The 23511-nt window shown below is 37.3% G+C and overlaps 1 protein-coding gene across 1 annotated transcript in view; it reads right to left on the reverse strand.

Moving 5' to 3' along the window:
* Positions 1-3172: 3172 nt before the first annotated feature.
* The window catches only part of ATP2B2 (ATPase plasma membrane Ca2+ transporting 2), a 227361-nt gene continuing 207022 nt past the window's right edge, over positions 3173-23511 (reverse strand). Inside the window, exons 21-23 of the mRNA XM_027899525.1 lie at positions 22648-22830; positions 16166-16252; positions 3173-4958 (exon numbers count right to left, since the gene is read on the reverse strand). Coding sequence (XP_027755326.1) covers positions 4647-4958; positions 16166-16252; positions 22648-22830 — 582 coding nt within the window. The 3' untranslated portion in view covers positions 3173-4646. The remainder of the gene's footprint in view (positions 4959-16165; positions 16253-22647; positions 22831-23511) is intronic.

Consider the following 23511-nt stretch of genomic DNA (forward strand, 5'->3'; position numbering starts at 1 on the left):
GATAGTTTCTGGCAGAGATGAAGAGTGCTGCCAAAAGTACAGGGACTAATAAAGTGATGTGTGTAGGAAGGAGGTAAATGAGTGACAGAGAATTAAGGAAAAATATTTTCTGCTTGTTGCCTGTACCGAGCTCACAAAGCAGAAAACAATTTAACTCCAAAGCAGCTCTAAAGCTCCATTAATCCAAGAAATCTGCTGCCTAAATAACAACTGTTTCCCGTTGGGATTTTTTGTTGAGTTTACTGTGTTGGATACATTCCTATGTATCTTCTCTTACAGCGTAGTGCTATTTCATTTTTAAATATTACTTGTCACACAGAATTTGTGAGTAAAAGCTGGAAATCTGGGTGAGAAGAAGGGAAAATCTGTAATGTGAAGCATTTTACCTTTAAAAACGAGATTATGTGACAGTTAGTCACCTCACAGCTTGTCTGTTTGAATAACTTCCAACCAAAGGGCAAGAATGCTGTATCATCCCAGGCTGCAGTGAAGTTTAGGGAACAACTGCTTTAACCTGAGCTGAAAACAAAAAAAAGAAAGAGGAGGAACTCTCCTGGTCTGAGGATCTGAGCTGAGGAGTGGGGATTCCCTCTTTTTGCCCTGTGCACATGCACAGTTTTGAAAGCCTTAAGTGGCAGGGTGAGTCCTGGCCTGAAATCCCCAGTTCTAGAAAGTTTCAAAGACTTCTTTTCTTCTGATCGTGACAGAGGGAGAGAGAGAGCTGGAAAAATCTAAATGCAGAGGTATCTCATCTGGGTCAGTGACACAAAAACAGCCTCACAGATCTGTTGGTCTGAGGGCCAACATTAAATTAATTGTTTCATAAGCAAATTCACTTCATCCATTTCACTTATTCTGTACACAGTCATTCCAGAAGAATTCCCTGCAGCATTCCCATCGACCATTCCCACCACTGTACAGACCAGGGTATGTTTTGGGCATTGCACTGATTCAGCCAGGCAGGAATTAAAGCTTTCCAGGCTGACTCAGTGCCTGATCCCAAAGATTCACAGATACCTTTACATTAAAATATCCCAGTGGGAATCCAGAGCCAGATCTAATGACCTCAGGTGAAAATAAAGAAAGCTGTTACATTCAGACCATTATTGTTCATGCTGCTTTGTGAATTTATTTCTTTAAATTTTCCACTTGTGCTCCTGCCAAGAGAGATCTATTAGACAGAAAGCAGCAAGAGTAAAACTTTATCATTTTGTTTCAAACTATAAAATAATTTACATCACATATTTTACTTACTTTTGTCTTTTTGTTTTTGTTTTTTTTTTTTTTTGAAACCACAAACATTCCAGCATCACACTGTAGGAATAAGAATAACAATAGAAAGCATAACCTTTTGCATAGTATTAAATGAACAGACAGAGTAAGTTCTTTATTTACAATTATTGTCTAGATAAAAAAATTCATAAAAACAGATGAATGAACATATATTAATAACCCCTAGTGGGATGGATTGCCAATGTACCACTGTATTGTTGTCCACAAATCTCATGCTGCTAAGTACAGTACGTAGAGAGCGAGCATTTATATATTGCAGGGAATTTTAACAAACTGATCATTTTGGTTTTTGATCCATTGTTCCCATCACAGAGAGGTCAAGCAATAAAAGAAAGGAATTGTGATGCACGACTTGTAGTTGAAAGGTCATAGCTATTCTGCTTTTAAAAAAAAAAAAAAAAAAAAAGTCTATCATTTATCATATACATAAAGCACAGTCTCTGCTCACAAAAGCCCAAGTTTTCTATGCATCTCAGTTTATATATGTTTTACTATATATACACAGAATGCAGTGTACATTTTCTTAACAGTTTTCAAGTCTGCAAATGGTACCTTAGGGAGGGGTACTCCTACAGGAAAATTTAAAAAAACCCAACAAAAAAAAAAAAAAAAAAAAAAAAAAAAAAAAAAAAAAAAAAAAAAAAAAAAAAAAAAAAAAAAAAAAAAAAAAAAAAAAAAAAAAAAAAAAAAAAAAAAAAAAAAAAAAAAAAAAAAAAAAAAAAAAAAAAAAAAAAAAAAAAAAAAAAAAAAAAAAAAGAAAAAAGAAAAAAAAGAAGAAAAAAAAGAAAAAATATGAAGAGTGTTCGAAAACAAAAAGGCAAACAGTCAGTGTTAAGATGTTGAAAATAAATTGTTCCAGTATTAATAGCTTCTGTAGATGATCCAAGTCCAAAGCTAGAGGCTTCCCTGTAAATAGGTAACACTTTTTTCTTCTGAATATGATATCCCAAGTAGGCCATAGAAACCCAATACATGTTGTACAAAGGTTAATCACCGTATTTACAAAGCGAACAATCCTGACTGAGTTTTAATCACTTCGTTGCTAGGAGTCAGCTAAAATAATTATGTTTTCATGCTAGCTTGATACTGGTAAGAAAAGGGTCACACTATCTGTTGAACAGAGAGCTGAAAGTGCCTTCAGAGGCCTGTTCTGTTGGTCAGTGAGAAGTTTGGATCAGAGAGCGAACTACGATTGAGCCAAAAACATTCAAGAGCTTCTACTCAAAAGTCCGAAGCTGGCAAGTCAAGCTGATTAGAACTTTACCTGGCTGATAAGTCTTGATGCACCCTGAAAACATCTGATCAGTTCAGTCTGCAGTTTGGCCATGAGTCTAATCTTGGTTTGGAGCGTTCTGGCTTGGTTTAGTTCTCGTGACTGCAGAGATGCACCCCTTTACGAGCCAACTTTAAGACAAACCAGTCATAATACCTCAACAAATCGCTTTATCAAGCTAGTTTGAGAGTGTTCTCCAACACACCTGGCAGAATCAACTGTGTAATTCCAAATGTCTTTTGCACTGTACAGTTATGGAAAAGATCGTATGCTGAAAAGTCTCCAAGCAAACTTTATATTAAATACAAAAATTATTTATGAAAAATCTGTGATCCACAAAGTGCTTAGCATTCAAGTGGTTGACATAGCAATTATATAAGCTCATAAATTTTAAGCTTTCAGGGCTGTTACCATCTTGAAAAATATTTTCCACCTCCCGTACTGCAGGTTTGCAAAAACAGCTTTCTTTGTAGAAAGCTCAAGGTAAAATAATGTATTATTGTGTTACAGTATACCTTGTGACTACAGGAAGACAAGCTTGGTTAAAAAGAAAAAAAAAAAATCACACAAAGCACATCTCAATACACAATTAATAAAGATTCATTCAGTCCTAATAGTGCAGAAATTATATTTTTCTTTCAAAAAAAAAAAAAAATCAAAGCAACAACCTACAGTGATTCTCATCCAAAATGCCAACAGCCCATACTTTGCAAGTAATAAGGAAACAAATGCCTAAATTACTAATTGAAAAGGATTAAACACCGTATATCACAGTATTTTAACATCCGTTTTATCTCCGTATAGACAAACCAAATACAACTTATTGTAAATTATAAACTCATTTAATATCTCCCTAAAGATGCTTTTGGAAGCCATCGCTGCATGTTTAAAGAATGAAATAGCCTCCATTATCAGATGTTGCACCAAAACAAATTCAAGCAGAATATCAGAGGGACCAGAAAAAAAAAAAAAAAGGGGGGGTGGGGGGGAAAGAGAGAACCTGATCAGTTTGATTTTTATTTGAAACAAAGGAAGCCTGGTTTACCTCCCTGTATATAGGATCACAATGCTACATCCAATGTGTTATATTTTGGCTTCTTTTGTTATTTACTAGCAGTATCTACATTATTTAACAAAAAAAAAAAAAAAGGAATAAAATAAATAAAATCAGGCAGAAATCAGAACACGGTTGTAATAAAATATCCAGGGTGCGATATTACAGACATTTTCAATGAGCTGAGCTGAGCCATTTTTATACTACTTCGGCAGGAAGTGCTTTCTTAACCCTACAAATAGTTAAGGATATTTATCTACAGGTTTGTAAACAAATTACATTCTTTTTTAGGACATAAATAAGTTAAAATAGTCAGAGCAATTTGAGCAGAAACAAGGCAACATGCCAACAAAGAAACTTTATATATATATAACTATATATATATAGATAGATATATACATATATATAATTAATTATCTATATACTTATATGTATATATCTCTATATATAGTCTCATAAATGTTTAAGTTCCTCTGTCCAACTGGTGCAAATCTACTGTGCAAGTTAAGCTTCGCAACTTCAAAAAAGTTATTTAAATTAATCTATACAATTGAGTCCATGCCACACAAGCATTTCAAAAAACTCACAGACCAGTGAATTGGATAAATAGCCTCAGAAAGAAGTCCTCTGCAGTTCCTGCTTAAGGAGGAAAAAAAAAAAAAAACAAAACAAAAACAAAACCTAAAAGGAAATAAAAACAAACAAAAAGAGAGAAAGAAGGGCCAGCAGTGTACAGTACATTCATGCAGGAGGAATTTTTTTTTTTTGTTTGTTTTTGTTTTTCTGAAAGGGAACAGGGGGGTATGTAAATCAGCCATTCATTCTTTCCCCAAAACCATTGTGATCAACGATTCATTCACTTGTCTCAGAGTGAATAAGAGTTCAAACAGCTTTTCAGCCAGCAGTGTTTTTAATATATATATTTATATATTTCGGTTGCTGGGGGAGGGGGGGTTATTTTATTTAATTTTAATCTTTTTTTTTCTTTATGGTTTTTTTTTTTTTTTTTTGCAGTGACCTTTTCAGCTAAAGTGATGTCTCCAGGCTATGTATTGGGCTTCCTGGACTAGAAGAGGTAGCTGATTTACTTGTATCAGTTGTAAGATTTATTCCACTGTCGATAGCACTGTTGTTCTTGTTCAGTGAAGACGGTGGACTCGAGTTTTTCTTGAGAGCAGGGTCTTCTTCTAGGTCTGTGTCATCAATGAGTGGGATGTGGGGCTGGGAATCTTCTATCCTAAATTCAGGATGAGTCATAAAGTTGTGAATAGAGGTTCTAGATTCTGGTTTTTCTAAACCTTCATAGAGAGAGCTACGGAATGCCTTCACGACGCGGATCTGGGGGGGAGAAAAAGAGAGGGGTGTCAGAGGGGGAACCTGCCCAGGGCCAGCACCGTGTTAGAGAATCAATACTTTGTGAAAAATGTAGCACATGGTTAGGGGCAGTGCAGGCAGCTGAAGTCCAAAGTCTCTGGATGTTATATGCATAAACGAGTGGCTCAAGTTATGTGCATTTTGCATATCTGTACCAACTGCAATATTAAAATAAATCAGGTTTAAAGCCATCAAAGAACTGATGGGAAGTACTGGTTAAAGAAAGCCAAGGTCCACTCGTGTGGTACATCCCTAGTAAAAGACAAGCCATGTTAATTGTAATGCAAATGTAAAAACCATGCATGTTGATAGTTTTTTGCAGTGAGTAAGTAGAAAGGCTTTTTTTTTTTTTTTTTTTTTGTTTTAATTAAAAAAGTCTCTCATTTGGTATCGTTAAAAAAAAAAAAACCGTTACACATAACATATCACACTTCACAAACAGAAAAGCACAGAACACGGACACAGTCGGATGGGTACGGATGAGACACACACAGGAGCCAAAGTGTAAAAACTTATAAGTAATATCAATGTTTGAAAGCAAAATCTAAATGGATGCAGCCAAGAGCACAAGAAGCCAAGCAGACAAAGTACTAAGCGTAATCATGCTATCACAGGGGAGGGGAGAAAAAAAAAATAAATAAAATCACAGTTACCACATGAACAGAGATAACTTGCACACAACAACTACACTTGGAAGCCTGGATAATGTGAACATAGTATCGTTGAACCAACTTTTATTTTTCCTTCATGCATATGTGAGGTAAACACTCGAGTATAGACCCACTGTTCTAGCCATTTAGCTTTCGAATAAATATCAAAACATGGAATAAAATGATGTATTGATTGTTGGGTTGAATTGAATTGTTAACAGCAAGTTTGGTTGTTGGTTTGTTTGTTTGTTTGTTTGTTTTTTCATTTCTGTGTCTCAGTTGTAAAAGTGTCAAGTTAAATGTTGGAAGCGACACAATTGATGCCATTTATGCAGTCTTTAAACTAGGTCAGCTGACTTATGCCGGGGCAATCTAATGCCACTAAGCACCTGACAGTAAGAACACAGGTGAAAATAAATCCAGACTCAGCCCGTGAGGCTGTCAGGGATGGTGCAAAGTGCTTTCCCAGTAGGAAATGAGAGGAACAGAGTGAGGAGAGGGGGACACTAAGTCCTCTGTGGGTGGGCAAAGGGAGGGATGCTGTCTGTGTGTCCCAGTGACCTACCAGTTCTGAAAAGAAGTGAAGGTTTGTGCTGGTGGACTGCTGAAAAAAACATAATTTTTGGAAGGGGGTGGAGGGGCAGAGAGGAAAAAACAGGATGGCAAAACGTGATCTGTTGGCAAATGTTTCATGGCTAAGTATGAGTTCTATCCTTCTACTTCCATGTAGTCCATGAGCAGATTTTTAGCATTTCTTAGAGGGGACACTAAAACACAGGCAGAGGCAGAAAAGGTGCAAAGCAGGTATTGTGAAAGCTTCTCCACACACATTTGAAATGGTTTGGCGGTTGGCATGTGTAACTTTTTACATGTAAATATGCTGCTCGTTTGGGCCTAATACACCCACTAATTAGGAAAGCTTTAATTCCTCTTTTAACTGGCAGACTGCCTTTTAGTCACGGCATGGGGTCACAGTGTTACAGCTGGGAGGGGGGTCCAGCTGATCCTGTGGTTGGAGTTGGCCAAGTTGAACAGAATTTCAGCACATTTGAGAAAGAGGCCAACTTGTATTTTTCTCTCTTTGAACTCGGTCTCTAAATCTAGATATTCCTTATTTAAAAATCTTTAAAGCAGAAGCCATGCCACCTTTAGATGCACGGTCCTTGGTCAGTCCAAACACTCTCCCTTCTCTTTAGACATCCACTTGGTAACAGCAGGGCACGGTACAGAAAGTAGTTCATGTGACTGCTTATGCTCCAGATAAGAGGATTGGAGCGGTACAGAACGGCTTATCCAGATCTTGGGACACCACAAGATTTTAGGCTGGCAGAGGTGCAAGAGGGAAGGTTGTCTTGCACAGTAATAAACAAATCAACTCTGAGTCAATTTTACCTGCTGCAATCACCCAGTGCACCTAAGAGAGCACCTGGAATTACAGATCAGGGCTTGAATCAGAGCTGAATCTCGGTTGTTCTGTGCCACGTGAGGGCTCTGCATAGTGGGAGCAAACAGACTGGGATAAGAGATTCATCTGCATGACTAAAGACAGTATTTGAACTCAGGGAGAAAAGGTGACACGCTAATTCCTTCATTATCCATGCCTTTCTATCTCCTATTTTAAAGTGCAAAGTAATTAGTCTAAATGATGAGAAAAATAGTATGATTGTTGAGGCAGTTTTAAAAACTTGTCACTGTACTGCCCTATTTTAAATCAGGAAACTTTTAGTAACATGTTTACTTTATACTATGGACTGAGAAGGTGACATATTATTTCTGCTGTCTAAACGTAAACACCAGTCCATCTCTTTCAGGTGCAGCTGAATGCCAGAGCTTTTCCATTAACAAAATTATTTCATTCTCTTGAATACAGCCACTTCTTACTGCAAAGACACAGGCTCTACTTGCCAGCTGGATTCTTTCTAGTGAAGTTAAATTTTTACCTACATAAAAAGGTTTGATATTATGCTTGAACAGATCCAGCAGAATCCAAGGAAAGCACAGCTTTTCTTCAAGCTGCACGGTGTCTTTAAGTCTCTGTGTTCAGTAAGGGAGGAACCAAATCTAATTTGTGAGGCTCCACGTTCTGCAGTAGAGAAAGCAGCTATATTGCTCTTAATACCAAAATTTGGCATCTAGTTTGTATTTAACACCAAGTCTTTAGTCACTCTGGGTAGCTGACTGACACCTTACATAGCTGAGGGAAAACTGTAGATTTTGGTAGTACTTAAAGGCAGTTATGAAACCGTGCCTGCCCTGCCCTGAATTTGGAACTAATGGGCCATTGTAAGAAAACACCCAACTCACGTGTTTTGCTTCGATGTGTCTGAAGATGGAACTGCAGAATGTGCCACCAGCCAGCAGTCCCTCACTTTGTGTGAAGATCTGTGGCAAAATTTTGGCCTGGACTGTTTGAGTCCTGCAGGAACATTTAGGTGTTCCTAGAATAAGTTCTATCTGTTCACATGGATTTTTACTGGAAATAGTAGCTTAGAACTGGTTCAGATCCGCTGATACATAAGATAATTAGTCTGAACACTATGGTAATGTAAGGGCCAAACAATTAGACTTCTAAATATTTTTCCTCACTGGGGAGCTGTAGAATCCCAGCTTCTTCTCTTAAAATTTCTCTGCAGTTTCAGAGATGCATATTTGTTTTCCATTAATTTTTTGTTTAAGAAGAAACTCCTTCCTCAACTTTAAATGCTGCATATTTAGCTTGGCATCTAGAAGAAAAAAAAAATTATTTTTTTTCAGTGTCACACCTCACTGAGTGACAGAATTTCTGCATGACAACATAATTCAAAATCTCATTCCTAGTCCGTCCCCCAGTCTATCAAATTATTGTTTACAGGGACAAAGCTTACTTCTTCTGTTTGTGGAAATGAAAGTAGAAGGTTTGTTGGCATATAAAGGTGGCATATTAATTTCTGACTCATCGTTTAATATCTAACACTACCGTATTTAATCTTCCTCTTGTATGTAATGTTACTCCCATATTTAAGAACTGAAAAAAATATTATTTACCCAGAGTTGCATGGCCCAACAGCAACAAATTCTTTTCATACGTGCTTGAGTTCAAGATTTGAAATAATACCTAGTGGAAAATGTTTATGGTTTCTGCTGAAACAAAGCCCACATAATTTTTTTTTTTTCTTTTTGAAGATAAGATAAAACAAAGCAGATGAGCTTGATCAAATGTTCTTTTTTTATGGCTGTACAGCATGTAAAAGCAGGGACATACCCATGATGGATAGAACCCAGGGAGTGTTGGTTTAGTATGAACTATGTAGAGTTCATGTAAATGGTATCTCTTCATGAGACTGACAATGCCAAGGGCAGACAAACAGTGTGATACAGCTCCCTTTTCTCACAGTAATGGAGACAACAGAAAAAAAAAAATGAACTGCTTTTAAACAAAAGACTGTGGGGACAACACTTCAGGACATTTTTGACACTGCTATAAGTTTCCACTTCTTTCTTCTCTGGAGCTGTAATAGAACAAACTCTTCCGTTTCATCCCACCTTGAAAGTCAGATTTATTATACTGCATCAGGCAAGGAAAAACAAAAACAACAACAACAACAACAAAAAAAAAAAGAAATAGAATTTTAGATACTACAAATTTTTCCCTTTAGAAGAAAAAAAGATGATATTCAGAATCTCAGTCCTAAGTACAACCAACTAGGCAAAATATACCAAGCCTGTTAAGCATCAACAGATATATTATGGTTGGTAGTGTGTGGGCTTATACTCGAATGTTTACCTGGCTTCATATAAGCCAAGTATCTTGAGTTTGGTTCACATTCATTTCAGGCTCAAGGTTAAAGACTCACAACCTCTTTTTATTTCACTCTCTCCTGCTGAACCCTTTTGTCCAATGTTCTCTAGCCCTCTGGGAAAACAAACACATTTAATATTCAGACAGTAGAGAGTAGGGCACTGCAACAGCAAATAAATTCAATACTGAAAGATCAGTAAGGTGATTAGTATAAAATTGTAAACAAGAGGTCAATTTTGTAAAGAGATGCCAACTCTTATGTGTAACTGATACTATTCTATATCAAGGCTACAGCTACGCAAAGGTAAAGGAGTCTGGTCAAGTACTATTGCAAATGTAAAGCTCTGAACTAGAAAACATCTTCAATGTGTTTGTATTTGTTTGAGCCCTCCCAGTTTTAGGTGAGTAAAATCAGATTAGGTATCCACAGGAGGAGGTACTGCATGTATTGGAGTCACCTGTAAGGGTTGTGGCCAGTTTGTTCTGGGTAGTTTGATGCAGAAGTTGAGCAAATTCAAATAGGAAGTAAAAAAAAACCCAAACAATAAATTTAAAAAAAAAATTAGGTTTCTACTTTAATGAGTGAAACAGATGCATAAAATTTTCCATGTTACTCTCTTTGCAGCTAAATATGCAGTAAATCCAGCAAGTGCTGCTGAAAAGCCAAACCACCTGCAGCAAGGTACCTACATAGGCCTGATTCTCCTTTCACAAAAGGTCCACGTGGCTGAATTCCACTGTATTTTAGAGCTCTAGGGTATTTTAGAGTATAAAAGCAGAACATATGCAGACTTTTCACTTTCCACAACACATCTCTTTATTGCAGGATTCTTTCAGAATTATGGAGTTTGACATTTTTTTATCAGACTTGGCAAAGTTTAAATCTATCATTCAACCCTTTGAAAGAATGTGTTTCTGTGTTCCTGCCATGTCACATCTCCAGCTGAGGGCTTGGTTTTATATTTAGACTCTAAACCTAATTTTTTATCCTTCAGGGAAGATATACTGAAGTTGATTTTGATCTGGCACATCCCACCAGGATTGTCAAACCTTGGTTACAACCAGTGGGAACTTTTAAGCTCGAAACTAGAGCTTTCTGTCTCTAGTTCCGTGAAGGAAATGATGCAGCTTTTATAAATATAATTTTAGATGTGGACCTGGTTTAAGTTCTGCTTGTTCTATTTCCTCCTGTGATTGTCATACCATGTTGCACAGAAAATGCCCACTAGACTTGGTCTCTGATCTGAATAAAGATCACTATTGGCAATAATCTTTCCCTTAACATCAATTAAAACAGATAATTTTTTTAAAAAAAGAATTTTTTCCCATTTTTCTTCATGAGAAAATTCGAACTTCAGATTTTATCTCGCGTTTCAGCTGTAAAGTCTGTACAGCTGAAGGATGGCTACACTGACAGAAAATTAAATATACAGGAAAGCACAAGCTTTTCATACACAGCAGGTTACAAATAGTTACACTATGCTGACTTTAAAATTATCAGTTAGTAAATGGGCTGTGAGAGGCACCAAAATTAAGCTTGCTGAATGCCTTACATTAGTGTGACACAATTTGCAGATGCTCATGGCCTTGTGCCAATGCAAAGCAAACACATGTGTAACACTTCTACCTATAAATGACAGTTCAAGCCCTTGTGCCACTCTGAGCAAACGCTGCATTTGTGACACTTCTGTCTGCACATGACAGTTCCTTGGCAAGTCTCATAAACGTCAACTGTTCCTTCATTAAAGGGAGAATGGAAAAGGTGGTCCTTCCATGCAAATTAGCCCCCAAATCTGAGGGCTGTAGCCCCCTCCAACAAGGAAAGCAGAGCAAAAACACAGCCTTAAGGGTGCTGTGCTCTCAGGGAAAAACCCTTTTAAAAACCAACTAACCAATCAAAAAATGAAAAAAAAAAAAAAAAAAAGAGGCCAAAAAACCTTCAGAGATCTGTGTGATAGACAAATACTACTAATATTGTTTTGTGGTGCTTTGGTAAGATTTTAGTTGCTGTTATAACATCTGGAGTCATCACTCCCTATTTTTTCCTGTCTTACCCATACAAGTGTCCTGGTTGAGGCCACTGATGCTGGAGTTAATGTAATAAAAAGTTGTATGTGATTCCATTAAATACTCACTCCTAAAAATCTCAGATAAAAGTGACAGGCCTCAACAGAACAAAGAAAAAAGAACTTGCATTTATGAGCAGGTTCATGATCTGGGAGGCTGCCTTTTGGAGGGGTTTGGTGGTTGTTTCCCCAATGCTTCCTACACTTAATATTTTTAAATTATAACCTTTTAGGAAAAAAAAAGGAGTTCTTTTCATAAGGGACCTGCAATTTCTGACTGTTTCCACTTAGGAAGAATATAAACCATGTGTGAGAATGAAAGGAAGGGCAAGCTAAGAAGGAATATTAAATGTGTGTCTTTCTTGGAAAATCTGAAACCGTGTTCTTTTGCAGGGGTTACCTATTGATGACATAAACTACATCTGAGAACCAGCTATAAACAGATTAGGATAAAAGGTAACTTGTTTACTTTGTGTACAGTCAGATATACTCATCCTCTACCTCTTAAAGCAACATTGCAGTGAAGGCTTTAAGCATATACTCAATTTTAAGGAACAAACTAACATTTTGCGTTGCTATTTCTGTGCTTCCAGAGTAAAAAAAAGCAGCTCCATTGCCCCAAGGATCTGATTTTTTCTTTTTTCCCAAAATAAAACAGGGAAAGAAATGCATATAAAATACATATTCACCACTGCTTTAACTAAACTCACGCTTAACTCTGTAGTGTAAGAAATTTCAAGTGGTAGATGATTGTGTGTATCTCTCTGTGTGCTCATGCACATGACACAACGAGACCTCAAAACCTGGCCAAGACCATATTGCCCACAGAACCTTAATTTTCCCCTCTTTTCATATTCTGTAGCTTAAACGTGTGCATATTAAACAGGTGTGCATATTCAGTTTGCATTTAAATGAGTGTTCTTGTTTTATCAGGGTATACAAAATGCCAGGTTTCACTTTGCAGAATTTTTTGCCTTATTTATTTAAGGCTGCAATGTCTTTCAAAAGAGGTAAGAGACTCATTGCTGTCAATTGATGTTGACATACAGAAATTTGTAATTTGTTATTGGCAAAACCACCAAACGACTGCTAAAAAATATCAGCAGCATAACTAGGGAAACTTTAATACTGTGCTAAATATTCTTTTGTTTAAATTGCTTTTAATTAAGGTTTTCCACAACCCTAGGAAAGATTTGAATGGGCCATATTTATGAATGCCTTCAAATTTCAGGTAATAATTGCTAATCTGCTTCACAAACTACCATTTGACAGGCAGATTTCTTTTTAAGCCTGCACTAACCTTTGAATCAAACATTATTTTGCCAGAAAATGCTAGGTAAAAAAAATAAGTTTTTTTAAACATTCCAAAATGTTGTTATAAACCTGCAGAAGAAATCTCACAGAGTGGTGATGTTCACAATGAACTATGTTATAGTTCACAATAATGTAGCTCACCATAATATAGTTCACAAAAATACAGTTCACTATAACATAGTTCACAAGGAACTATATTAATTGTATTGCTTTTTAATACAAAGAACTGCATAAATGCTCTGTTAAATTAGACTTACATATTCTAATCAATAGAGCATCAGGTGAGTACTATCTTCTTTTTATTTACTGATATCAGCACCTCTCCATTTTGGGTGCCCAAAACGACACCCGAAATATCCCAATTATTGCAATGTGCTGAGCATCAGTTTTCTGAAAATAAACCTTCCTGACAGTACCTCATATGGGGCTCTTTCAAGTATTAGGCCCTTTTTTTTTTTGCTATACTCAAGGTTTTCCCTGGTTACTCCCCATAGTTTATCCATATGTACTTTTAACGTTTCTAAGAGAGGCAAAGGCTTCAAAATCAGAAGAACAGTTATCCAAAGTATCCCATTATTGCCTTCCACCCTGTATGAAGAAGATAATGATTTAGGGTTGAAGTCATTCTAAGTGGTTCAAAGGAAAGAAGCCAGTCCTGCCTGACCACACACATTTTAAGCTGAAAAAAGAGATCTAGGTGTGCATTTTGCATTTGATATTTCCACCAGTGCACAAAACCGTACCCCATTTCTCTGAAATTTGGATTAGGAAAGGTTTTCCAGCTTCTGGACAATAAGAATCCACTATAAATACCCAATTTAGAAATAAAAACCATAGGGGTTTTTTATTTGTTTGGGTTTTGTTTGGTTGGTTGGTTTTTTCCACTGTCAGCCATAGGTTTGTGTGTTTGTATGAATAAATCAGGACTTTCCCTGTTATAATTCAAAGCATACACTGGATTAATACTGAACAGACATTCTACCATGGTAATAAAATACTAACAGTTCAGAATAACCACTTTAAAGGCCCAATCTCCAATTTCCCTCATGAATGGAGATACTTATCTCTGGGAATCTTAACAAATCAATCATCTGGTTTTTATTTTAGTGAATAAACGTGGTTATGACCACAGCTGAGCTCTGCAGACCTGTTCTATTCCCCCAAATGAAAAGTGATAAAGGATGCAGCAGATTATGCTTTTTCCTGTTAATAAACTTCAACCCTTAACCTAAGTCAGGCCTTTCTCAAGATGGACAATTATTCAATTCTTAGTTGCTTTGCTGCAACGGGGAGTAGAGAGGGGAGATAAATCATCTCTTTTCCTTTTATTACATCCATCCTTTCCAACTGCTGCCCACAGCATGTTATTGTAACACTCAGCACAGCAGAATGAGCAGCTCTCTGTTTCCTGCTCAAATGTAGAAATGCTATTACAGGCAATCATTTCCTGGAGGAAAGACTTGATATTTTGGTGTTTTGTGCCCTGCTCAGTGTGGCAATGAGGGGACCTGGAGGTGTCAGAAGCAGTTCCAGTGCCCGTGGAGGGCCAAGGGTCCTGCCCTGGCTTCTGCTGACCCTGCTGCTGCCCCCAAACACTTGGGGCTGTCGGGGGAAAAGTTATCAGGACGAACTTCCCAAGAAAGAAACCAGAAAAATATACAAAAATCTCCAAGAAACAATTTCCAAAGTTGGAACCTTAATGGCTTTTTTTTGGCTCCTAGCAAAAGCAAAATTTCTCCCTTAAATCCAACAATATTTCTGCTGCAGGTCTGAATGCCTGATGGGCAGATACTGAGGGGGGTTGTGCTCAAACAGAATGGAAAGGTCAAGCTTCCTTTTTTTCTCCAGGAGTTCTGGAATTTTCTGTCCTTCTCTTGTCTGCCTTCCCTGTCTGTGTTGGGCAGACTGACAAAACTGGCTTCTTGTCTTTTTGGCCAACTTTTCACTAAAACTTGCCTGCAGAATATACCACATCATTTTCTGAAATGTGTGACAAGCTTGTAAACTGAGTCCTATAAATTTAAATATTCTTTTAATGCTGGTCACACCATGATAAAAACCAGCTACTTACAGTCCTGACTAAATAAAAATCTAAAAACAGAGTGACATCTTTAAGAGTTTCACTGAGCAACTGGAATTTTTCTGTGAGTGAAGCAGCCCTTTCTTATTTGCTGCTTCAAAGCTTCCTTCATTCACTTCAGTACCTCTTCACTAGATGTTTTGCATCTAAAAGCAGGTTCTGTCAGGAATTCAGCGTTTAGACATCTGCTTCTTCCAAGAAATTTGTTACCATGTTTATTTTGTTGTTTCAACACTGTCCTTTAACTTGTCTGGCTCCCTCTGCCTTAATGCTTACCTGCCAGTGAATTTAGAGATAACAAATCTACTCTTTCTCCTTTCATGTAAAGTTTCATCCCTTAGCCTGGAATCATAAATAGATTTCTTATAACAAGAATGTCTAATCTTTTTATAAGAAATAGATTTCTTATTTCCTTGTTCCTTCCTGTACGCCTTTCCTGGACATGAGTGACCTGTGTTACACTCAGGCTTCCAGATGGAATAATCTTTTATCTGACAACCTGTATTGCTTAATGAATGTGTAGAATCATCTAAAGTATATCCTCCATAAGCAGTAGAAAATACATCCAGTGAAACTGAGAAAAAATGCCACAGAAGCCTCGAATAAAATCAGAATCTTCATGCTCCGTCTCATACATCCTACACTCTAGAAGTTAGAAGCTGTGCACACCATTTTTGAGGCGTGCACAGCTAATAAAAATATCAGTGGTTAGCAGTAAAAAACAAACAAACAAAACCCACCAAAAAAACCCAGTCCTTATGTCCTGGTAGTAGAGAAATTTTTTTCTGATTTTACTGTATAACAGAAGAGACAGAAAAGACATTTTTTTCTATCAACCCAGAACTGATTTTCAGTGGGGATTCCTGTTGCCATTAATATTAATAGGACTCGGGTCTCATTCACCTAACCTCCCTCCAGGATAGAAATAAATAATAAAAAAAAAAAAAAAAATTAAAAAAAAAAATTAAAAACTACTGGAAACTCCCGTTTTAACAGCTAAAACTTGCTAAACGACTCGCTGAGAGCATCTGCTGTACACAAAGTAACCACGTCCCGGCTTTTTCCGGGGAGGTGCGAACTGCTAGAAATCCCCGGGGACAGAAGGGGAAGGGGGCAGACAGAGCAGCTGAGTCTCAAGTGACCGCTACTGTTAAGTTGGCATCTCTGTAGGTCTGATGCATTAAGAATACACACTCACGCCCAGCCGCAGCAGCAGAGGTGCTGGTAGGAGAGGAAAGAGCATTGGATAACGATACGTGACTAGGGCTAGAAATATTGGTTACATCCTGGGTCTGGCTTGTGACGGAGGACTGTCTCCTTAGAGCCCCCTGAAAGGAAGTGCCACTCTTGAAAGTATTGACTACTTCGATCTGTAACGGAGGAAAGAACGAGACAAGTTGCTTTAAAGTATGGATACAGTTGCATTCACTGACAGGAATAATCGCGAGAAACAATAAATCACACAGTTTCACGTCGGTCGGAATAAATAGCTTTTTTTTTAAGCGTTCCCTTGTAGCGTTTCTTAGGAAGGAGGTGGTTCAAATTTTCTGTCTGGATAAAATGAAGCAGCTCCACAGGAGGCAGTGGGGGGCTGCATCAGTTTAAACAACGAGAAGATTTGAAGTGACAATCCTAAAAATTTAAGCTGTTTTATTTACACGTAAATAAAATAAACTGGAATACTTGATTTAACTGATCTCCACTTTTTTTTTTTTTTTTTCCCTACTGGAATACTTGATATAACTAATCTCCAATTTTTTTTTTTTTTTCCTACTGAGAATAAAATTATGCTGTTATTACTCTCCAGGTGTTCTTCCAGAGGGAGGAAAATTCAGTCACTCAATTGGATTTTTTGGGGGGGAGATAAGGAGGATACCCAAGCAAACTAGGAAAACTTAAATATTCAAAATATTACTCCATTTTGTCTACAAAACCAGGGTTGTTCAGCACACTAGTTTGGTAAAATAAGTGTTCCAATGTTTTATTTTACTTCTTCTATCATGAAAGTTTAGCATAATGATAATAAATATGTTTTAATAACTAGTTATATAGTTATAATAAGTAACTTTTTATAACTAGAGATTTAAAAATTTTAATATTTCATCTTTATACTGAGCACTTAAAATCACACAGAAAACTATGTAGAACCGGATCTACTATTGAAGCAAACAACATTACAAATTTCTACTTGTTATTTTCATGTCTGTGATATTCAGTGTTTGATATATCCATCCTGAATACCTTCCTGAGTGCTTTTATTCATCACCACAGAAAACGAGTTAAAACCAGAGCTGAGTATTTCAAGGCACTCTTCATCACCAGCATAACCTGACAAAAAGCAGGCTTTGTGTACAAACATAAACCCAGGGATTGGCAGGAGATTATAATCAAGGAACAAATATATCCTAAAAATCCCTGCACACCAAAATGCCCCCTCTGTTCCATCAGTACAACCACAACAGGGCAAACAGCAGGAATATCCATCAGAGGGATTCCACCAACTACTCATTTGAAGTAACCCACTGTTACTGGATCCTGCAGCCCAGATTTCTGAAGATACAAAGCCTAGAAAGTAGTTGGGAGAAAGTAAAGTGGTGGTAGTATATTTATCTATTAAAACAACACAAATCCAAATTTTAACCCTCCTGAATTTTCCAAATGGAAAGCACTATAAGAAATTGGCTGTTATTTTCTGCTGTGGTCAATCTTAGGGTTTAAATCAGCTGGTATGGCTGCTTTTTTGCTAGTAGGGATGTTTCTCTTCCCATAATCTTATCTTTGGACCTCGTTGGTTTAATTTCCTGCATGTTTATATGGGAATAATCATACCACAGGCAGCTGTAAAAGGGATCAGAGGTTGCTGCTGTAAAACTGTCACACTGAACTTTTACTTCACAATTTTTTCACGGGCCCTCTGTTTGAGTCCTGATGACCACACCCATTTCAACGTGCACACTCAGAGTTGTACAGGATTAAGCAGTCACCATAACACTGTAGTGGTTTTGGCAGCAGAGTTACATGTCCAGTAAAAAAAAATCACATTAAAAAACCCAACAAAACAGTACAACATGAGGTGAGTTAGCATATGGAATAGGGGTACAAGGGAATCATTAACTATGGTTCACACTGGCATCTAGAAAAAAAAAGCCATGTGGCTCAAACCATTGGTTATGTGGTATATTAAATACTCACCTGAAATCCTCAGTGTATAAAGGTAGAATTAAATACAGATCTTGGGTTTTCATCACATACCCCAGGTGACAGAGCACTCTTCAAAAGAGACCATTCGAAAAAAGGTTTTAAAGACTCGCCTGCTGAGAGCATGAAGTGTGTGGAAGACACAGACGATAAATCCTGAGCCAAAGGGCATTTCTAGAGGTACAAACGCCTTCCTAGGAGACTGAAAGACCTCAGCATAAGAGTGAAAAGATAAGGGAAGATCTGCATTTAAGAGTTTCCTCAGAGAGCAAGAATTACAGGCGTGTAATTTACTTGTTCTCCTGAAGAAAGTAACTACAGCTCTTCATGAATATAATTCACAGTGGGAGGATGACAACCTTTCCAGGATCTTAAAAGCTGAACATTCAGGGCTTTGTTCTGCCTGAAGCCAAGAAAGAGGAGAACAACTTGGCCCAAAAGTTTCTCTTCTCAACCAAGAAAATGACAAAGAAGAAAGAGTTCATGGAAATAAAAGGTGCATTTTAAATTAAGATGCAGCTGTTTAATTACAAGGGAATGAGTTTATTTGGTATAATTCAAGTTGCTAAAGAGAAGAAAGTAAGTGACAAAGTCACACATCATGAAAAGTTTAAAAAATTTCCAACAAAATGTAGGATGCAGTCGTGTTTTGATTACAGGTCTTTAGGTGGAGAAAAACAGTCCTGTCCTATTTTGAGGCTTCTTTGTAAGGTTGGCATTTTTCACACCTGTCTCGTTTTTCTGGATGTTCTATACTCTAGAAGCTCCACATATTTTAGGTGTGCATGGCTAATAAAAATATCAGTTATTAGCAGTAAAAGAAATAGAACAGTCTCACACTAGACAGAATAATCCTGGCAGAACAAGTCTTTTTTTCCTGTTCTTTTTTAATGCAGAACTCATTTTGACAAAGCATTTCTGTTGTCACTAATGTTGATAGGACCCAGGTCTCATTCACCTCATCTCCAACCAGGATATTAATTTTTAGAGAATCAAACCAAAAAGCTTTCTGAAAGAAATAAAACAGTTTCCATTCCACTTCCACGTGGCTACTGCCATGTTTTCTATATTAAAAGCTATAAAATGAGGTGCTAGCTTTTAATCTAACTTCAGAACCACTTGCCAGGAGCGACCTTCATTGCTAGAGGGTTTGAATTAGCTCAAGAGAAAAGTTTTGATACAGAAAGGAAGGGGAAAAAATGCAGTACAGCACTTCTGTGTATTTTTTAGTATCTGAAGAGGAAAGATCTTCGTTTAAGTAGCTGTTCACATATCACCTGCATGTTTTTCTGTTTTACCTTTTATTCTCAAAACATTTCTAGACACTTATTTCCCACTTGATGCAGATAAAGCAAACTGAATTGCAGGATGAATGAAGCAGAGGAGGAAAGAATCAGACCAGTGGTGTAAAAATCTGACATTTAACTGAAAAAAGTTTTCTAATCTCCACACTCCAGAAAGTTTTCATTCTCAAATGTGAGGTGACCAGAGAAAATTTTCAGTGCACAACTTAAAAAGATGCAAAGGGTTTTGGATGTTACTCAGATTATGCAGTTTTGCCTGAAGTGACCCTGGTGAACTTTCCAAAGGCTGTTAGACCTGCCAAGAGGGGGTGATCAGTCTCGTCTCTTCCTGCAGAACCAAGAATTCGTGAGAACTGCAACAAAGACTTGGGACAAGTTGCTGAAAAGCAGCCAAGGTTGAAAAATCCAGTCTTTTATGCAACTTCAGACCACCTCTACATCTCCCTCAAACTTGCATAAGTAACTAAGATGAGCCACTTGTGAAACTTCACATGTCAGCGGTCTGAGAGAACTAGCTAGTAAGGAAAAACACTCTTCCCTTCAGAGAAGGAGAACACAAATCCATCCAGAGAATCCTTACAGTATAATTACAACACAACAAAATATCTGAGCGACCAAAAGGAGAAAAAAAAAAAAAAAAAAAGAAAAAAAAGAAAATCAGAAGTCAATAGCCAGTCCTTGGCTTGGTTCTCTGCATTTTTCATACTCATTTCTTTCAAGTAAATTCATGCATGTCTTCATAGAAATAGGTCTGACATTTCAGTGTGAAGAGTCTCAGTGGAAATCCCTTCTCTAGGTTTGAACCCTCTGTTCTGAGAGAGGATGCAAAAAAAGAAATGTCTTTAACACTGCAAAGTTTTGTCCATTTGGATGAGTTTTCGCTGCAAGGGAGACCTGAAAACAAACTCCAGCACTACTGTAGATGCTCTATAACTGTTTTAGAACTGAAGGCTTTTGTTGGGTGCTGTGGCTTTCTGTCCAATAACGACTGAATAGAAAAATAAGTAAAAATAGTCTAATTTACAGCACTGGATGGTGGAAACTGGTCTTTTTAGGATTTGAATGTTCAAACTAGTTGTGAGTCTAGAGTTTATTCCTGGTCTCACTGTCATCCTCATATATATATAAAGTGAGGGGATGCTCTACCTTCTCCTTCCGCATCTCCAGGAGTGCATTAGACATCAGAGGATTCTCGCAAATCCTCCAGCTCCCCAAGGATGCTACAGACATCCTCATCTTCTTCCATCAGCTCTTCTTTAGCTGGCTTCCTGAGAAACGTAGTACAAGTGTATGAATTCATTGGGATGGCCACAACACACAGCACACGAGGATGTGCTCAGCTCGAGGTCCATCCAGCACTGGATCTAATTTCACCTGTATGTAAATTCATCACTCTCCAGTGGACACCTCAGGACCATTTGTTGTCCCATTTCCTTTTTTTTTTTTTTTTTTTTCCCAATTATCATTCCACGGGTGTGAAATGGATGTAAAAATCAAAGTCACTGAGTAAACAAAACGAGGGGGAAAAAAAAATCACCACAGAGGCCTCTTGGCAGAGAAGAAATAATAAATCCTACTGAAGGTAGTTCTACGACTAAGAGCAGAAAGGAAACCAAGAAGATGGATGTTAGCAAATATAATTAATGTTCATTATGTTTTAAAGAGTATAAAAGAAAAAATTATCTGTGAATTAAGTGGACAAAGATTCGCAGAACTAAAAGCTACCTCTCAGACTAGAGAAAGGACTTGAAAGGATGCAATTTGGGTTTTTTTGTGCTTGTTTACACTCACCACAACCAGAAAGACATCCTGACAGAAATGCCAACAGACAACACTGCTCCTAGAGCCACCAGGAAGAAAAGAATGCACGTTTAGAGATCATCTTTCCATAAAGATCACCATTACCTGGGCACCTGTTTGTCACCTCTGCACTGTGCCAGTTTGAATTTTCTCTGATGACGAGTGCTCCTCACTAAAGGAGTCGAGACCCAAAACCTCAAAGCTGGAGATCCGTATTTAATTACTTACCACAGAACCTGGAGAAATTCCCAAACCCTTAATCTCCCTGCCACCAGTTTCCACCCTCTTTTATGCTCTGTGGATGCACTAAAGACACCCCAACTGCCCTAGTTTTTTTCCATAAGTTGCATCGTTGCATCTTTATCTCAAAAAAAAAAAAAAATCAATTTGTAGATGGGAAAAAACCAGAACGTTCTGTTTGTCTGGGGTGACAACAAACCCCCAAATCTTCTGAGATGAAAATGCTGTTTAGAAGATTCTCTAAAGAAAAATAAAAAATCTTAATTGTTCACCTCTTTTCCTCCTAAGCCTCAGGTCGAACACTCACAGCTGATATCTGCTCTCTTCTGCAAGCCAGCAGAAATACTTGATTTTAAAAAGATCAAGCAGAGCACATCTGAGTGCAATAAAACACTATTTCACTGCAATGGAAAAGGCAAAATAACTCAATTTTTTAGCACTCCAGGAGAAATTTTCCTAGCAAAGGTAATCTGTGTTATATTTAGTACCATGATTCAGTGCAAAGTGGATTTTTGTATTTAGCAAAAGTTGAGGATAGATATTTCTAAGAAATCATCTGTAGCAGCCAACACATACACCTCAGTATTTGATGGATTCTTAGGCCCTTCCTATGAAAAATAAATCCAGAACCACATTTTTCACTACTGAACATGAAAGAAAACCAATCCCTTTTAATCAGGATATATATGTGGTGGTGCCAGAACGGAACAGATTTATTTATTTTTTTTTAATCAAATTGTACTTCATACTTCAGACTCAACAATTTAAATTACTCTGTTACTGCAGAAGTGGCAGCAACTATATATTTTTGACAAAATAAAACACTGTGTTTTAGGAAACCTTCATAACATTATCACAGCTGATGTTTTCCAGCACTATTTCATGTCTTGTCATCACCAAAGTAGAAAACGACCGTCCATTCACAGTACCCCCAAAACACATATTCCTATCTTTGCAGATTCTCATTCTATAATCTTTTCAATTTATCTTTCCTGCTCTACAGACATCCCTCTGTTGAGTTCTCCTGTTTTATTTTCCACGTGTTCCTCCTTTGCAAACAGCCCGGCAGTTCCCAACTACCATCCTTCACACACACGAACACTCTGGGGGCTTTCCTTTTAACATTATCTTGCCTTCACCTCAGATTAAGCATTTCTTTGGGTTTGTTTTGGTTTGGCTTTTTTTTTTTTTTTTGCCCATGTGGGCATTTACTTTCAGCATACCTGGGTTTGGATTCTGTTGAGCCCTCTGAACCAGAGAATTTGTCCACGTCGAAGTTCTCTCTCTGCATGATCGATTTCCTCAACATCCTCATTGAGTTCTTCTTCAGGGACCTCCTCCTTCTCAGTGAGCCTCCCTGCCTCCTTTAAAAACTTTAGCCTACTTGTTGGGATGGTTGCAATGACCTAAAATTACAAAAAAGTACTGAAAACATATAAGCCTCATTCAATAATAACAGTATAATAATATGTTCATTATTAAAAAGGGATAATATTTTAATAAGATCAATAATTTCCAGGAATGTTGAGTGTTAATAGTACTTTATACTCATACAACTCCATTTTAGTCCAGAAATACTTAGTTTACTGTGTAAAAAATGAACCACATGAAACCACATTGGCAATACTCAGCTGTGGAGCAAGTTCGAGGCTGGGAAAATTGTCATCCTTTCTTGAAAAAAAAACTAAAAGAAAAGTATTTTAATGTCATAATGGAAAAAAAAAATTGCAAGATTGATGCTGCTGCAATTAGTTTGGGGCATTTCTAGTGATTTATGTTAAAGGGAGCTGAAAACTCGCTGCATCTCATGCTTATGAATCATCTCACACCACATGGGTGTGTGGATTTGGCTTCCCTTTGTTTTAGCAAGTTGAAATGGTTTTCCTGGCATTTACCAAAACTGAGGTTTCTGGAAGGTGTGGATCTGCCTGTCTCCCTGTTGGACTTTTCATAGGGCTTACTCTGTGACCTTCTTACTAATAAATTCTGATTAGCTAAACCCCTCTTCTAATTCTGTTCGTCCACCCAAGCTGTCCCTGGAAGTAATTAACACAGGAGATAGCTAATAATCTTAAAAAAATTGCAAA

This window comes from Empidonax traillii, unplaced genomic scaffold (assembly GCF_003031625.1).
Source record: "Empidonax traillii isolate 1590-97213 ecotype Southwest subspecies unplaced genomic scaffold, ASM303162v1 scaffold674:size665969, whole genome shotgun sequence".
Lineage (NCBI taxonomy): Eukaryota > Metazoa > Chordata > Aves > Passeriformes > Tyrannidae > Empidonax > Empidonax traillii.